The sequence below is a fragment of the Rhinolophus hipposideros genome (genome assembly GCF_964194185.1).
Source record: "Rhinolophus hipposideros genome assembly, chromosome: 18".
Lineage (NCBI taxonomy): Eukaryota > Metazoa > Chordata > Mammalia > Chiroptera > Rhinolophidae > Rhinolophus > Rhinolophus hipposideros.
Window position 1 is genome coordinate 22,328,555 of NC_138064.1, and position 17,716 is coordinate 22,346,270.

A 17,716-nucleotide genomic window follows, 5' to 3' on the forward strand; every position below is an offset into this window, starting at 1 on the left:
ACCCCTTTATCTTCAAATCTTCGTGTGTGTATTTTGATGTTTTTCAGGAGTGGTTTTACAACACTGTTTTCAATAGAACATCTATCTGTTTTCTGAAGCTCAATGTAGACTGTGCTTTAAGGAAGCAACGGTTTGTCTTTATCTGCTCTAGTTTCTTCATATCCAGTTGTAAATTCCCACACGTAGTTCTCTGTTAATTTTGAGGCTGTCATGTGTCTATCCCACTTGCAGTAGCTTTGCTTGCCTCTCATTTTTCTTGAAGGTTGTTATTTTCTAAACAGAGCACCTCAGATTTTTAATATGTCCTATTACTGTTTGACTTCTCAAGATATATATAATGGCACTTTCTGATCAAAAAGAAAAAGAAACTGGTGTTTCAGTTAAGAATAGCATCAAATAACAAAAATGATGTTATGGTCACTACTAAAATTTACCTTCAAATCAGGGACATGTTTTTCTGTGATATGTTGAATTATTAATTCTCCATCCATTTCTTTTTTTCTTTCTGGGATTTCTATTATTTTTCACTACTACATTTTCTGTATCTGTCTTTTAGCTCTCTCGTTGCTTCCATAATGATTTCTATCTCCTATTTTTTCTCTGTTTTGACATAGATCATCTGCTTCATCATCTACATTACTATTTAGTTCGTAATAAATATTAGTAAGTAGGATTACCCCTTTCAGTTTGTCTATTGACTTTTTTTTTAATTGGGGAATATTGGGGAACAGTGTGTTTTTCCAGGACCCATCAGCTCCAAGTCAAGTTGTTGTTTTCAATCTAGTTGTGGAGGGCTCAGCTCACTGGCCCATGTGGTAATCGAGCTGGCGACCGTGGTGTTATGAGCACTGCGCTCTAACTACTGAGCAACCAGCCATCCTTGTCTATTGACTTTTAAAACTTGAATCTTTCTTCGTCCATGAAAGTCTGTTTACATACTGTAATTGATCTGCTTAATTTACGTGTTCCTGTTCGGCGACTGTGGTGATAGTTTGGTTGTGGTGGTGGCTGATGTTGTCAGTATACTTCTCACTGAAGAGGCCACCTGCAGTAGGCACCGATTAGCCTCCTGAGATGCTGGGTGCCCTTGGGCACTTAGCTCTGCATGTCCCAGGCGGGTCAGGTAGAGTCCACAGGGTCAGGCAGCAGTGGACCGAAGTGGCACCGTCTCTGTACCAGTGGGCCCAGGCTCAGCAAACCAGTAGGTATTTTGTCCTCTGCTGAGACGAGGAGGAAGCCGCTTCCCTCTTGGGTTTTCAGGAACTCCTGGACTAGCAGAGCCCTCTGTCAGCCCCACGTCTAAGGTCCACCTGGCCCATGATGCAGTCCCCCTGCAGGTCACCTGTGGTTGGCAGGATGAAGCAGACTGTCCCAGTACTGTGTATAAGCGGACAGGGGCCATAGGCTACCCAGGGTGGACCACTGTCTGGGAGCCCCAGTGTCTGGGCCTGCCCTAGGACTCACGTCAGCCCACGTCAGGCAGGAGGAGGAAGAAATCTCTCCTTCAGAGATTCTGGAAGAGATTGCACCCACAAATGTTTCCTGCAGGTTCTGCCTGCTGGCCCAGAGTGGCCATTTCCTTGCTCCAGAGAGGTAGTGGAGAGGGGGTTGGGGAGAGGGCGGCCTCAGAAACACACATGCCAGCCTCCAACTTTGCCATGGAAGGTGTGGCTTTCATAGAACGATTTTTATCACTAGACATGGCATAGCAGTGGCACAGGAATCTATGAGAAGCCATAATGTGGATTCCAGGCTTGTGGGAGCAAAAGGTTTTTCTGTGATTCATTTCGCAAAGAGGCCAAGCTTTTCTCAGATTCAAGGGGAGGGGATACTAGTTTACTAATATGAATAATAATTAGGATAATAAAGTTTTATGAATTTTTTTTTAAGTTTTATAAATTTAAATTCTATACAAAGAAAGCCAGATGTGGTTGGGCAATTATGACCATCATTTGTGTAGGGAAGAGAAGAGACATGTCAATTACAAGCAACCTTTATAAAATATTTAGGGCCAATCACAAGCTGAACATTGCTTTTTTTGTAATCCATATAATCTTCATATATATTATGGAGTCTGTGTCTTTAAAAGATTATTTCTTGACTTCACAAATGTTCCCCAAAACATTTTACCTCTCCTCCTCCTCTACTCTCCTTTCCTGAAAATTAAAGATGTTAATGCATGTTTACCTTACAAAAAAACAGAGCAACATAATTTATAAGAAAAATTGGAAAGTGTCTTATTTTGAATAATAAAATAACAAATTTCCTATTTTTCTATTAAAAGGTCAACATGACTGTGTGACTATAATCAACAATTTCTTTCCTCGAGAGAGACTGGATTATTACACTAAACCCCAGGGACTGGATAAAGAGCCGAAACTGCCCCCAAAGTTGGCAGGCCCGCTGCACAAAATTATCACCACAACAAATCTTCATCCTGTCAAGGTAGTGTAGCACTTATTGTATTTGCTTTTTATTTAAATATTGCTTCAGAGTTCAAACTGCTCTTACGACCATGGTTCCCTGAAAATAAGACCTAGCCGGACCATCAGCTATAATGCCTCTTTTGGAGCACAAATTAATATAAGACCCAGTCTTATTTTATTATAATATAAAACCAGGTTTCATATAATATGAGACCGGGTCTTATATTAATTTTTGCTCCAAAACACGCATTAGAGCTGATGGTCCGGCTAGGTCTTATTTTCGGGGAAACACTGTCTATAGGATCATAATTGTCTGGGGTTGAGTTTTGTAGCTGGAGAGCTTGCAATGGGCTCTCTTGTTCAGTTGATACGGTGAAGGAGTGCTCTCAGTTGAAACCTGGAAGAGTGAGGGAATACACACTAGCGAGGAAGAGAAGCTAGGTAAAGAGGTGGGTTCAGCTGAAGCCTAGCTTCCACTTCATCTTACAGGGAGCTCTGGACTGTTAACGGCTCCAGAGAGGCACGGGAGCCAGGCTTTCCGATCAGTCATTGACTGAGACCTGTCCCCAGAGGGGAAGGACAGCCTCCCCAGTAGTGCCCTGTCAGGTGGCTCCCTTTGAGTGAAGGTAGCTCCCTGGCTGGGGAAGGAGGCAGCTCTGAGCTCCTAGCAACCAGCACTCCCAGTAGCTGGGACCTGGTGTGCAGGCCTGGTTAAGAGGATCTGGGTGGGGCACCAACACCATCTACTCCAGCAATTATCCCTCCAAGAAGTGTTCTGAAATGTAATCGTGAACAGGTTTCTTAATGCAAGTAGCTATTTGATGCCTTTAAGTAATTCAGGTCCTCCAGTAATTTAGTCAACTCACAAATTTGCAAACTTTGTAGACCAACCCAGAAGTTCAGAGGGCTTCACTGAGAGACTTCAAGAGCTATTCTGCACTGTTTTCACTGCTATTTTCTTCATATTTTATACACAGCCCTTTTGTTTGTTTATAAAATAATTTTTAAATCAATCCAAGTGAGTATAATTTCTTCAGTGAATCACTACAGAAAACACCATGTGTGCCCCAATGATGCTGTCCTTTATCAAAATTCTGTCATATGTCTTCATTCTTAGTAATTCAGAGATATTTATGAGCAAAACAGTGAGTTGGGTGAGAAATTGAGGTTTTCCCGTAATACAAGGTGTTACTTTAATGTAGTGAAAATAGATTTTTTTAGAAGTGTATTACAAAAGAAGAACCTTCGAGTGCAGTACACCATTGAAGTAAGTGGACAATTTTCATAAACTAAGTCTTTTGACAGCTAACACTCATTTGGAGATGTAAGTTCCAAACTCTATATAACTTATCTATTGAGGTATCCATTTGTATATAGTCTTTGAAGCTTAACAAACAAACAAACCAACAAAAATACCTGTCATGTGGCCCTTCACCCAGATTGATTTTCTGGGCCATCAAGAGAGATGACAAGCCAGCAGTTATTTCCTGTAAGACAGAGAAGTAGAGTCAATTCCGATTTTTCTTTTTTCAGAACTGAAATGGTTTACTTAACATCTGAAAAAAACTGCTAGAGGCATCACTTGCGATCTTAAGTGGGCAAAAAAGAAATTCAGCTGTGAATCACATGTTTGTATTTCTAGTGAAGGTTATACAGGATTGGAATTTAACCTTTAAAAAATATTTAGCCTCTTCTGTATCAGTGATTCTGCCCCCCCCCCCCCCGCCTCCCCCCCTCTCCAGCACACAGAGGAAAGAGAACTCCTATAAATAGCAGCGACATCCTCTCCACGGCACCCTTTCTCTCAGGGGTGGGGCAGGCTAGGCTGAGAAATCAGGATTTTTCCTAGGGATACAGTATTTCTCAGTCTAGAGAATGTGTATGGTTTTACAAAGCCCTTGTTTCCCTTTAGCCTGAGCATTACAGGATATTTTGGTTTAGATTGATTTGAAGATGTTTCCTCCATTTTTCTGATTCACTGTTTCCACTCCTTGAAATTACAATAATCTCAATTATTGCAATAATTGAGTCTGGGGAATATGACATTTACATGGAACCTAGTCCCTCAGGGTTAACTGTCCTAAGAATCATTGTACTTCCAATTATCTTTAAAGGCATATATTTTGAGTAAATTAGATTAAGGGCATACTTATACAGGCAATAAATTATAAAGGTATATACGCTGACATAGGCTACATTATATTTTTTAGGGCACTTGGTCTTATAATAAAGACAATTCTGTGATTATAGTGCCTTCTTTCAGTTCGGACCTTGCTTTTTGTAGGAATAAATATAGTCTATTCACTTGAAAACCTTTCTTTTATCCACACTTCAGGTAAAAGCTGCCCAGTTGCTTTTGTGATGGCCCATGTTTGTTGCTTTACCCCTTTTCAAGCTGGCATCGGTCTTTATAGGAAGCATTATAAAAATGTAATTAACAGCCACTCTATAGGGTTAAAGACCTTTTAACATACGCACTGGAATCCTCAATACACAATTCATCTTTTTGCTACAGTGTACCAAACATAGCTACATTGTGTTCAGGTTAAGTGGCTGCTGTAGCAATAAGGAACTGTGCTGATACCTGGAATACAGAGGTCAGAAAGGAGAAAACCAGAATCACAGGAAAAATGACAACAGAATTGAGCAGGGGCTCTAAGTGGTCAGGAGGCAGATGTGCACAAGTGATCCCATTTTTAATTGCGAAATGATTCTTAAGTCCATAATTGTTGATTTAGTAATTTTTCTAAAATAGCGTTTAAAAAATAAGAAGAATTCAAAATGCCACTGTATAAACATATTCTAAGGTAGCCATTATTTGGGAGATGAGATACATATATGGCTTTTTTGCCTGCAGGAATATATTTATTCTTCCTAAATAGTTAATAATAAGGGCTTCCCTTATAATGTATTACTTTATAGTGCTGCAGAGATGAAAGGAAACTAGTTTAAGTATTATTCTTTGTGTATAGCTATGTAAATGTTGCAGTAAGCTCATGGTAGAGCTGTGGTTATGTATCATTTTTCTTTGTGTATATTGCTGAATACTATGAAATAAAGCCCAATGTCTTAACAAACAAAAAAATCATTAAACTGTTATATTTGAGTTTTTCTTTTTTTTTGAAGAATTCCTACTGGTAAATTTAAGACCCTGTGCTTTGATTATGAATGCTGTGTACAAAAATATTGAAAAACCAGCTTCAAATGATTGCAGTTGACTGCAGAAATATAAATGGGTAATGAATCAATCTTCCCTGCCAACAGTTAATTTTTGATATGGTAGGTAAAGTTGTCAGGAAATTGACCAGCAAGGATTCTGATTGGACTTATTTCATGAACTCTAATAATTTATTATTGAGTGCTATATTTTAAGTAACATACTAGATTATATATCAGTCTAGTAGTGTAAAAAAATAAGTAAAAATCATATTTTAATTTCACAAGAACATTTACTCTATGTTAAATTTCCAAGTAGGAGATTAGGCCTGAGTTTTACTTAACAAATTATCTTTCTTCATGTCTAAAGAAAAGGATCTAAAAAGAAAAGGACCTACTTTATGAAATCTGCTACCTGTTGTTCCCTAACATTTGTATGCGTATTACTTGGGACAGGTATTTAGCTGTAACATGTAGGTTAACAAATACTAACTTTCTGCTCTGTGCATATAATCATGCCTATGTTACACACATTTACATCAGTGTCATGTCACCATGGATTTTTACAGCTGTTTTTTGCAGGTGATGTACCCTATAACAAAGCCAAAAAGAAATGCTCTTTACTACACTGAATTTGAGCTTAGTTTGCGCATATACAAGTATGGCAAGTGTGGGACTCATGATGCGTCAGATTTAATAACTCTCTAATGTTCCTCTTTTTAAAGCTATTTTTGCTTTGCTCTTTGACCCGTTCTCATTATTATAGATGATTAGAACACGTTAGGGAAATTTCCACAGAGAAATGTAGTTAAGCAGAAAGTCATACACCTTTTATTTTTAGACCTCTTTCTGTAAAAATCTCATTTCCTTGTAATTAATAAGAATTAATGAGAGTTTAGTTCTTCCAGCCGTGAAATTCTAAAGCTCAAATTTTAAATTCTGAAAGTAGTGAGTGCTTGTGGATTTGGTTATATAAAGGATGTGCACATATGCCATGTTTATCTTTAGTACAAGTGCTTCTAACAGGGACACTAAAACTATGATTCTAAGTGGCACGCTAACAAACACTCCGGGTTAGCTAGATGTCAGATCACATGACAACTTTGACATAGGGAATTCAAGAGATTCCACAATATCAGGGTCCTTCTGTATTAGTTTTCTAACTTTGATCAGTGACAATTTGCATTCTAATCTGAATTAACATAGTAAACATATGACTGTAAGAAAGACTTGATTTGTTAATTTTTATTTGAAATCAACTAAAATTGACTAGCTAATTTTGACATGGAAAAGTCTCTCATGGAATTTCTAAGCTCACTAGAATTTCTTCTAGATCGTGATGCTTGTAAAGGAGAATCCTCTGCTGGCAGAAGCAGCAGCTCTGAGTAAATGCTACAAGGTGATGGATTTGATTTGTGAGAAATGTATGAAGCAAAGAGACATGAATGAAGTATTGGCTATGAAAATGCATTACATCAGCTGTATCTTTCAGAAATGTATTAACTTCCTAAAAGATGGAGAGAATAAACTGGACACTCTGATCAAAAGGTACCGTTTTTACCAGGTCGTGTGAAATACACACAAATGGATGATGTGTTATTGTATGAAGCCTTGTTATGGATGTAAAACGTAAGCATTTTAGCCGTAGTTGTTCCTATTGGGATCACATTTAGTCTACAAGAAACAAGGGGCAATTTTATACTTAGACTGAGTGATGATTCCATTCTGTGCTCTTTCCAACAGTGCTTTTGTTATCCCCGGTTCCAGGTGACGAATCTGAGGTTTGGAGAGGTTAAATAGTGTGCATATGATCAGACAGCTAGAAAGTAGCACAGGTCCAAATGTGAGGATAGGTGTGCTATGCCATAGGCTGCTGCTCTGGATTCATAATGACACTCTGTATTTCCGTTACTGTACCTGGGAGAGCTGTGTCACCCTTGTTCTCTGACCACCAGGGATCAAATTCTCCGATAGTTTTACTGAGAAAAGTGAACTACATCGGAAGGGTGTGACTTGATGTGAGTTTTCATTCTTTGTTCAAATAACTGACATGGTAATAAGTAACTAGCTGACCTGATAACAGTGTTTAGTGTGTTTTATGGTAGGGGTTGCTTTTGTAAATACCATTGCAGGCCCCTAAACCTGATAAGGCCTAGCCTGACATGGACATAAAGCAGCAGTTTGAATTGAGTCTATCATCATGATTTCAAGAGACAATGAAAATCTTACGTTAGCAAGTAAGAAACTCCTAAAAGTTTATGGGTTCAGCTGAGAGGAAACGCTTAGTGATTCAACTCCTTCCTATTACTCTTTTAAAAATATCTTTCAGCTTGTTAAAAGGCCGACCTTCTGATGGCTTTCCAATATATCAAGAAAAGATCATTAGAGAAAGTATCAGAAAATTTCCTTACTGTGAAGCTACACTTCTCCAGCAGCTGGTGCGAAGCATTGCTCCTGTTGAAATTGTAAGGTTCTTAATAACTCAGTTAACTCTATCAATAAAACCCAATTACCTATTTTGTACAATTAAAGGCATTAATGAAGAAATTGTTGTTTTAGAAAATTTTCAGCAACAAACATGGAGATAGGTCTGCCTGTTAACCCTGTTTCTGTTTATCCATTTTTCTTCTCTCAGTCCTTTTCTTCCACTCATATAGCTCGTGGTTTAATCAATAGTACTTCCCTATGTCGGAATATAGATGGTTATAGTGAAAATTTACATTTAAGATTTTTTTTTACATTTTTACCTCTGTAAAACCTGTAAAAGTGAGTACACATGTACTATGTAATACAGATACACACATGTTCACCTGTAGCTTGTGAAAAACCAGTAGAGAGTCCCACGCTAGATGAAAGTTGAAGTTGATTGTCTAGCTTGATGGCTTCCGGTTAGTGAAGATGTGAAGGGATGAGTATGGGGCAACTCATTCATTGTATGTCCTGATAAACAATCTCAAAATATGTCCCAGCTTCTTATAGCCTACCTTAATGCCTCTGATTTTATAAATTTTCCATTCGTAACAACAAAAAAATCTACTTATACTTCACAGCTATGGTAAGTAAATTTTAACTTTCTTATCAGTTCTTTAAATTGCTTATTGCCCGTTTGTAACGTATTTATTTAGGAGTATCTCATAAGACACTCCCTGCCTTCACTATTTTGAACAGATTTCTGTTCACCTTCTCTCCACCAGTCATGCTTTTATACATTTCCATCGACCCTTTATCAGCTATTTTCTTTTAGGCATAAAGTTCATGCATTGATGTATTCATGAGAGCTCTCCATGATTTCCCATAGAGATGCTTTCCCTGTTTTAATATACTTGGCTATTTGGTGTTCAACCTTTTGGAAAATTAAAGTTAGCAAATTATGAGGGTGGTTTATCAGTTATGAATGTGTTTTGACCACACATATCAAACTCCAGCCAACTATGAATTAAATAAATAAGGGTTTATTTATTTACTTTAACTTGGAAGCCCAAAGATAGGCAGACCAAATCTGGCACAGTGGCTCAAAATTAGATCGGTGACCCAAACATTTTCCCATTCTTCCATTAGCCATCTAGATTGCGGTACGCATGCGTTATGACCTTGTGGTTGCCAGGCATCCAATGCTCGTCCTCCAAGCTCACATTCCTATCCTAGGCAGGTCTATAACTGGAAAACATAAGCTCCTAGAAACAATGCCTGTGTCACATGACCACTCTTAGCTGCACAGGCATCTAGGAAAATGGGTCTTTTGGGCAGGTCTAAACACTGCTGCACTGAACAAAATTATGCCTCTATTAGCAAGGAATTTGGTGGAATGGTTGTCAGAGAAACAGCTAGCAGTAGCTGCTCTGGGGTATTTCCAGCACTAACAAGTGGTAGTAGGCATTCTACCTTCAAGGAGGAAAACACAAAAACTATAAATAGCTGCCCAGAGTACTTTAAAAAAAGTCAACGCAAGTCAGTATAGAGGTCAACAATTCATCATCTTAGCCTTGTATCATAGATTCATGTAGTTAGTTTATGAAGCATAATGGTTATTAAATCCTAGTGATCTGAGTGATACAGGACACGTTTATTAATAAAGAAAAGATAGGATTTAATGCATTTGAGAAAACTCTTCTCTAAAAATTTTTGTTCTTTAAGAGTTATATATTCTGCTCTGTGGAAAACTTGATTTATCTGGAATGCTTGTGATTGGCGCAGATAGCCACTGTTTACTACTGAACGGGTTTCCTTATACTGCAAGTTCATAAGCCTTGAAGCAGTGCTTACCTTTTCCGTAACATGGTGTTCTCCCAGCTGGCTACCCTGAGAAAGGTCACCTCTGCTCTTTCTGACAATGCTGATGCCCGATCCCTGCTGCAGAGGTTGATTCCCTCTGCCTCGTGTGCAACTCTGGCTTCTGCCTGTCCCAGCATTCAGCAGGAAGTGTGAAGCATGGACACACTTAAGAAATGTTGCTCCAGCATTATAAAATATTATATTCTTAATGCTACTTTGCTTTATCAATTCATAGTGCATATTTTAAGTTCTGGAAGGCTATAATGTATCTGATTTTATAGGACACATTGAATACAGTATCCTGTTTGTTTGTAGGCCAAATGTTTTCCATGGGTGGAGCTTTGGTACTCAAACCCATTCTTATTTAACAAAGCAAATGACAAGATAGCAAGAAAGAGTTCTTGTCATCCAGTAGTGGCAAGAAAGATTCCATGTGGTTACTCAGCTGTGCCATCAATTTTTTCCTGAAGTAATAGTTCACATTAGCAGCCATGCTTCTAGCAAAATACCGTTTAGTCTTATCTTTGGTTACATCTGTGAGACTATTATTGTGTTCTGACTCCCACCCAAATCCCATTTTGGGGAGCATTTGGAACAGGTCTCAGTCAATTTCGTGAAAAAAATATTTGAATAGAAAAATGTAATTGGTAAATCTGTTGAATATATCATACTCTGTTGATTTGTGGACTACACTGTTGTCTAATCCAGTGTTCTACTTTTGAGGCAAAATAATTGCATTGATTAATAAGTGTTTGGTATAACACTAAGTACCAGTGATTCTCAAATTTTTAGTATGTTCCGGAATTACCTGTAATAATGCAGGTACATCGAGCACATGCTTGGAGATTCTAAATCAGAAGGTATGGGATAGTAGGATTGATCTGAATTTTCTCCGATGTATACCATCATTTGAACACAACTGCCACAGACCTTCATTCCTGGTGAAATTATTTAGATATCTAGTATCTGTGGTTTCATTTTACCTATATTTTCCCCTCACCATTATAGTATCTGACTTCCAAAAGAGAACTCTTAGCATTTTAATACGAAAGGAAACCCAGTCCTTATTGTGTGTTTTCAAGAGAAACATGACAATTTCAAAATGAATGTTATTAAAATACTTCTTCAATCTTTTGACTATTTTGTTTGACTATCTTGATATACAGAACAGTGTAAAACAATGTTCTAAGAAAATTCCACTCTGAGCTCATTGTCTTGTATTTGAAATCTTTGGGGCTTATTGAATAATCTTAATTGAAAAATACTTTTATGCTAGAATAGGGCCAGTTTTTTTTATCTTGCCACATTTGGAGCTATAACTTACCTCCCATATACTGTGAGTAGAAAAACGTACACTGAAAAAGGTATTTGTCATTTTGTCCTAGATAACATCTGCGTAATCTCTAGTCTTAATGATTGTGTCTCTTACGTGTCTGCTTCTAGACAACATTGCTCCTGGAGTGTCATCTCAGTAGTTTTTCAGTGGTGATTTCAGAGTGTTTTCTCTCCTCTTTATACCCACTCTAGGGTTCTGATCCCACGGCATTCTCTGTACTTACCCAAGCCATCACTGGTCAGGTGGGTTTTGTAGACGTTGAATTTTGTACCACCTGCGGAGAAAAGGGAGCAAGCAAAAGGTGCTCGGTATGCAAAATGGTAAGAAAGAAGGTCTTTGAAGTTTATCAGTATCTGGTTTAGATTTCATCCAGGTTGAAAATTGAGTTTTAATATTCTGTAAACATAATGGTGGACATTAGTTTTCTAATAAATTATAATAGTTAGATATAAAGTATTGCATCTAAAACTTAAAAGTAATTTGGAAGGAACTATGGGATAAATGTAGTTCTGTGCTGCCTTCTGCCAAATGCCCAGGCTGTCCCAACTTCTGTGCTGACCACCCAAAAAAAGAAAAGATATGAATAAATGAATGGCTATAGGAGAAACATTATCCATAGGGGACTGAGGCTGGTGCAGATATGAGAACCTAGAATAGGACAATTCATAAATATATAATCTTAAATCTTGGGATATTGACTTTAACTACAATCTCTTCATCAACTCTTCCTTGTAAAACTTAACTTCCTTCTGACTGTCACTAGTCGTTCAGCTGTCTGGACTATACTACCCACTTCTGCCAGAATTATCTTTGTAAAGAGCCTATCTGCTTGTTGTATTCTTCTCACATTCAGATATTGCACACATGCATGGGTCTGTACATTCACTGTACCCTACAGATAATGTTAATTTCCTGTTGTTTTTAAGATTGACATGCTTCAGCATATTCTGCTATACCCTACGTCTCCAGCTTCATCTCCTTTACTTACTTACTTCTCTGAGCCTTAGGTGTGAAATGGGGCTAGAGTTGTGAGAAATAAGTGATACCATCTGCATTGGTTAAGTATCACTGCGCATAAATGCACTCCAAAATTCAGTCTTTAAAGCAGTCATTATTTCTCCCACGTTTGTGGTTAGCTGGGCTCAGCCAGGGCACTTCTGTTCCTTGTGTCTCTAACCCTCCCTGGACCAGGAGGCCTGCCTGAGTGGGTTCTCATGGTGATGGCAGAAGAATAAGTGGGCAAGTTGAAACACACGAGGACTCTTCAGATTGCCATGCTGACTCATTCCTTTGGCCAAAACATGTCACATAGCCAAATTTGAGGTCAGTGCTCCTCCCTTCAGTGAGAAGAACATTGTGATCACATGGGAAAGTGTATGGATGCAGGGAAGAATTGGGGCCAATAATGCAGTCAACACCATCTAGGTGGAAGGCATATTATCTTGCAAAAATCTAAGCTCCATTTACGCAAACTTCTTACTGTCCTTGAACATATTCATTTTCCTATTCCTGCATTTTTGTACAAGATATTCCCTGTACTTGCAGTGCTCATTATCCATTTCTTTGTCCACCGATTCCTCCATCTAGCATGAGTCACTGCTTCCTCTGTGCTCCCATTGCTGTTGTTATACATCTTGTACTAGGATATAAATTATGTTGGTAGGTGTCTGTCTCCCTACATGCTGCCCCCTCCTGCCTTTTCTCAAACCTGAGCTTGCTCTGGGATACCAATGGTGTCTTCTTTGTCCTTATACTGTACCAGTCCTGGCAAATGGTAGGTTGTTAGGTCAATCATTTGTTAGAATCTTTGGTAGACCATTTGGTAGACCACCCTTTACTGTTATAAAGTATAAGCTAAAAATTACAAATACAAATCAATACACATCCACACATCATGGTTTTAAAATAAAGTATAGAAAACGTAACACTTTAACAGCATAGCTCTTGGTTTAATGTCATCATTAGAAAATCCTGCAGTCACAGCTCTTGAAACTAAACCTACAACTGCTTTCTTTCAGGTAATATATTGCGATCAGACCTGCCAGAAAACACACTGGTTTGCACATAAGAAACTCTGTAAGCATCTCAAGGACATTTATGAGAAACAACAGTTGGAGGCTGCCAAAGGAAAGAGTGAAGAGGAGAAGAGTACGTGTATAAAAAGCTAGCTCATTCCGCTCCTCAGTGAGGAGAGGAATGGTAGATGATAGGAACACAGGACACCCAGGAACTGAGTCTTCTCCGGGGACCAAGGAGGCTTGGGGGTCACCAACATAAGGATCACACTGAAACTCAAATGTGTCCCTGTTTTGAATCCTTGGGATAATATATAGAATATAGTCAGCGTAAATGTCACTGGGAAACAGAAGACATAAAACTCTGACAAATGTAGTTTATTCTACATTCTACTTTCTGACTCATGAGACGGCCCTGGAACAGTGGGATGCTTCTGAGTATTTACGTATATTCTACTCATAAAGGATGTTAAGGCCTTTGAATAAGTGAATAATTAAATGTCCCCTAGTGGCTACCCAAAGATTGTAAGGTCGGAAGCTTTTAAATTTCTTAATTATAAAGCTGCAGGTGAAATTACAGAACAGATTTATGAATGACAAATTAAATTGCAGTTCTAATAATGCACAGATAAATTACTATGAGTCAGGGCAGTGAGTTCTGTACTATTTTTCATCTGTCCCTCATGAGGTGTATGACTCATCTTCCTCAGAAACAGTGAGTTGCTTCAACAACGATTTGCATATTGGAGAGGGAAGCCACCCCCACTCCTGCACCCCACCCCAGAGAATATAGCTTACATTCTGGGGAGTGCATGGAGTCTGAAACAGTTGCCCAGGTGACTTTGATACTAAGCACTTCCACCTTCACCCATCAAGGGACCATGTCCCCTTTACAACCACTTGGGTGAGAAACACTATTCGTGGGATTGAATAATTTGTAGAAAATTTAATTTATATAAATAAATTGTTCAGAGGATAGTCAGACTTTCTGACTGCCATGCTTCCTCCTGCTTTCTGGACAAAACTCATATCCTGTATGTTGAGGCCAGTGAGGGCTGATCGTGGTCTAAACAAGAGGTGAGAGAATAGGAATGTCGGTGGAGTGGGAACTCCCGACTGTTAACCATCAGTCCTTGCCACACACTAGTCTCAGTGTTAGAAATACCTTTATTTGCAATAAATGTAGGATAAGCTTTATCATCTCCTGCTTTGTGGGTAAGGAAACAACTTTGTGCTGTCAGTGATCTCCGCTCAGACACCCCGCGAGTTTATGGCAAAGCTGTATTTGAATGCAGATTGTGTCAGATACCAGACAACAAGCCTGATTTCAAGGCCTTGCTTTGGAGCCAGAGGTCTAAGTTCAAACGTGGCGTTACCAGCTGTGAAACATTAAGCAAGTTGCCGAACCCTTCTCTTCTCATTTCCCCATGTGTAAAATAATGGTGATAGAGAATAATTTACCTCATGTAGTTATTATGAGGATTAAATAATTTAATACACAGAAAGTGTTTAGAAGAGTGTCTGGCAACAAAATGACCTTTTTTTTTTTTCTTTCCCTTTTATCAGATGGCAAACTCGATGTCAATTCTAATTGTGTTAATGAAGAGCAGCCAGAGGCTGAAACGACAGTCTCTCAAGTGCACGGCAATCCTAAAGAGGGTGTGGAAGGGGAGAGAGGAGCTCTGCAGTGTGATGCTGGGCTGGAAGGCTCACAGGATGGTACTGCAGGTCCACAGGTGTCTGAGGAGTAAAAGAGAACAGAGGCCAGCTTGGGTGCTCCTCACCCCGGCAGGTAGCTGGAGAACTCACGTGACTGTGTCCTCTGCCTGTGGCACCCGCAAGGCACCATGGCAGGATTTCATAGAATAAGTGCTTTCCAGCGAAGCTCTGTCTACCGTTCTATAATTGGACAGATAGTCCTAGGGAAAAAAATTTTTTTTTCCAAAATATAGGAGAAATATTTCTATTTCCTTTCTGAGACCAGCTTTCCAGAAATTGTTTTCAAAGGAAAATAAATCCCCTTAAAGAATAAACACAGGCTCTAGGGAACAAAGGGGGCAGCGGAACAGGTATAGGAGAAAGGAGATTTTTCAGGAAAGAAAAACTTTTATAGCCACAGAAGTGGGTAGTTAAAAGAATCCTAAGTTATATGTGAATAAAATGCATATAAATAGCACCTAGAATAGTGAAGTTCTGCTTATTAGGATGTAACAAAATGAAGAAAGGCTGTATGGTAAAAGATCTTTGTTATAGTTCAGCTAATTATAGTTTTCTATAGAAATGATCTTGAGTAGTCTGAACTTAATGTTGTTCCTGCAGTGATGTTTTATCTACAGTATTTGTACCTTTAGAAATGTCAAATTTTTGGCATTGTCAGAGTTATCTCAGCATGTGCTTTTACAAAAAAAAAGTATCATGAATTTCTTGATGAAATAATGGCTAAACATTCTGTTTCCACAATTGTAAAACTAATTCATGTGTCATATTCCACTTGAAAGGCTGACTTTTATCTTCCTGTAAGCTTTTCTTGTGACCTTTCCTGTCCAGAAACTGATTTATAACTAATTTATAGAATGTTCTTGCATCAGTTTTTAGAGAGTATAGTATTTAAACAGAGCTAGAATATGATATGATACCTGAAGACAGTGCTGTTGCATAGTTTCTTGTGTTGATTGTAAAATAAATTGTGCCTTTTAATATAACCAACTCACATCTTGTTTCATAGTTTATTGCTACCAGGGGCTGGCAAATATTAGAGAAGTGTTAGAGAACTTAACAAATATTAGGAAACTTAGCAAATATTGGAGAACAAAGTAATAATTATTTTAATATGTACAATTGCGAATCAAAATGACTAGAATTCTCACCACAACTTCACTGATCAAATTCTTCTATCTTGCTGGTTCTTTTCCGTTACACTCAATTACTTTTCTCCCAGCTCCAAACACATACATCTGTTGCACACCCTATACCATGCTGTTGCAGGAAGCTTTCATGTGAGTAAATTCAGTGTTAAGAGTTGTAACTGGCTATGAATTCAGTAGGCAGATTTGGTCTGAACCTGTCAATCGTGTCAGCTTCCCTTCATTCAGCAACGTACCTCATCTACACAGCTAAACAATTATTTTTGGGTAATAGAATAGTCCTCTCAGGTTGCACTTGCCCACAAATAGGTTGTTTACCTGCGTTCCCTGATTTTTAATTGATTCTTGTGTTTGTGTTGACATCATTCTGTTTTGTCATGATGGTCCCTGTCTTTGGATATCGTGGAGAGTTAGTTAAAAAGCAGAAGGAAATAGGAAAATGAAGAGGTGTGGCAATGTAGCAGTAATTTTCCCCTTCATTGAAATGCATGTGGATAGGAATCGGAACCCCAACACAGCGATAATTGACATAAATAGGAACTTTTACGTCGGCCAAAGGGGAATTCAGGTATAAACCATGTCAATATCAAAATTTTCCACAAATGTATTTCATGGAAGGGGTGGTCATAAAATGAGGTTTAAGAGAAAATTATGTTGGTTCTGATTATAATTCCTTCCTTTGTCATAAATAACCTAAAATAGATGTTTCCATTATAACACCATGAAAACAGGTGGTCATCCCAGTTTTTTTTTTTGTTTTTTTTTTTGACCATGTTGGATTATTTTCAGTATGTCATTAAGAACCTTTTTTCAAACAAAAATAGGACCTAAAGGATTAGGACAGTCTTACTATTCCAATATATCTTGTACTATTAAAGCATCATTTGTATAGACAAAAAGCAAGATCTTAATTTAGTAAGAAGCAAATTTCTTCCTTCTATGAATTTCTTCAGTAGATAAACGGGATATATATTTTTACCCCAAAAGATAGCTATAACCTAGTTTCTATATCCTTTAAACATAAAGGCACCTTTTTAAATGGTGATCATAACTTGTCTAGAATAATTCAAGTAGGTACATAATTGGCAAATTCAGGGCAATGTTGCTAGTTAATTGATAAACTCATACAAAACTACTTTATCCCAGGATGGTTGCAAATGGGTAAGATTTAAATGTGAAAACAAACAAAATCAATTCCAGAAGAAACCATGAGAGAATTCTTAACAACTTTGGCATGAAGGAAGTCTTCCTAAATATGATACGAAACCCAGAAGCCACAAAAGGAAACACATTCAGCTATATTCAAAAAAATAATCGGAACACTTCTGTTTCTGGGAAGATGGAGTAGCCATCTTTTCCCTATGCCTCCCACTAAGTAAAACTAAAACCCCTGGACATCATATATAAAACTAACAGCCAAAGGCAGAGACCTCAGTCAGGATCTAGTCAGTGATACTTTGTTCTCGGGGTTTTGTTTTTTGCCTCATATATCCCAGTCTCGGAGCTGAAGTAGCCAGCCACGTGGAAAAATCAGCTACAGACAAAAATAAGCCTCAGCACACAAACAGCAGCCAGTCTGCTGTCCTGCCCTGTGGACTGAGCTCAAGACTGAAACATCCACTCCTACCTCAACTCCTCGTCTGCCCC

At 38.3% G+C, this 17,716-nt stretch overlaps 1 protein-coding gene across 2 annotated transcripts in view; it reads left to right on the plus strand.

Annotated features, from left to right (window-relative positions):
* Positions 1–15,915, plus strand: part of ANKMY2 (ankyrin repeat and MYND domain containing 2) — a 33,988-nt gene extending 18,073 nt beyond the window's left edge. For both annotated transcript variants that reach the window (XM_081079168.1, XM_081079169.1), the window contains exons 5-10: positions 2,285–2,445; positions 6,916–7,130; positions 7,912–8,047; positions 11,382–11,510; positions 13,209–13,338; positions 14,772–15,915. In XM_081079168.1, coding sequence (XP_080935294.1) covers positions 2,285–2,445; positions 6,916–7,130; positions 7,912–8,047; positions 11,382–11,510; positions 13,209–13,338; positions 14,772–14,956 — 956 coding nt within the window. In that variant the 3' untranslated portion in view covers positions 14,957–15,915. The remainder of the gene's footprint in view (positions 1–2,284; positions 2,446–6,915; positions 7,131–7,911; positions 8,048–11,381; positions 11,511–13,208; positions 13,339–14,771) is intronic.
* Positions 15,916–17,716: the final 1,801 nt, after the last annotated feature.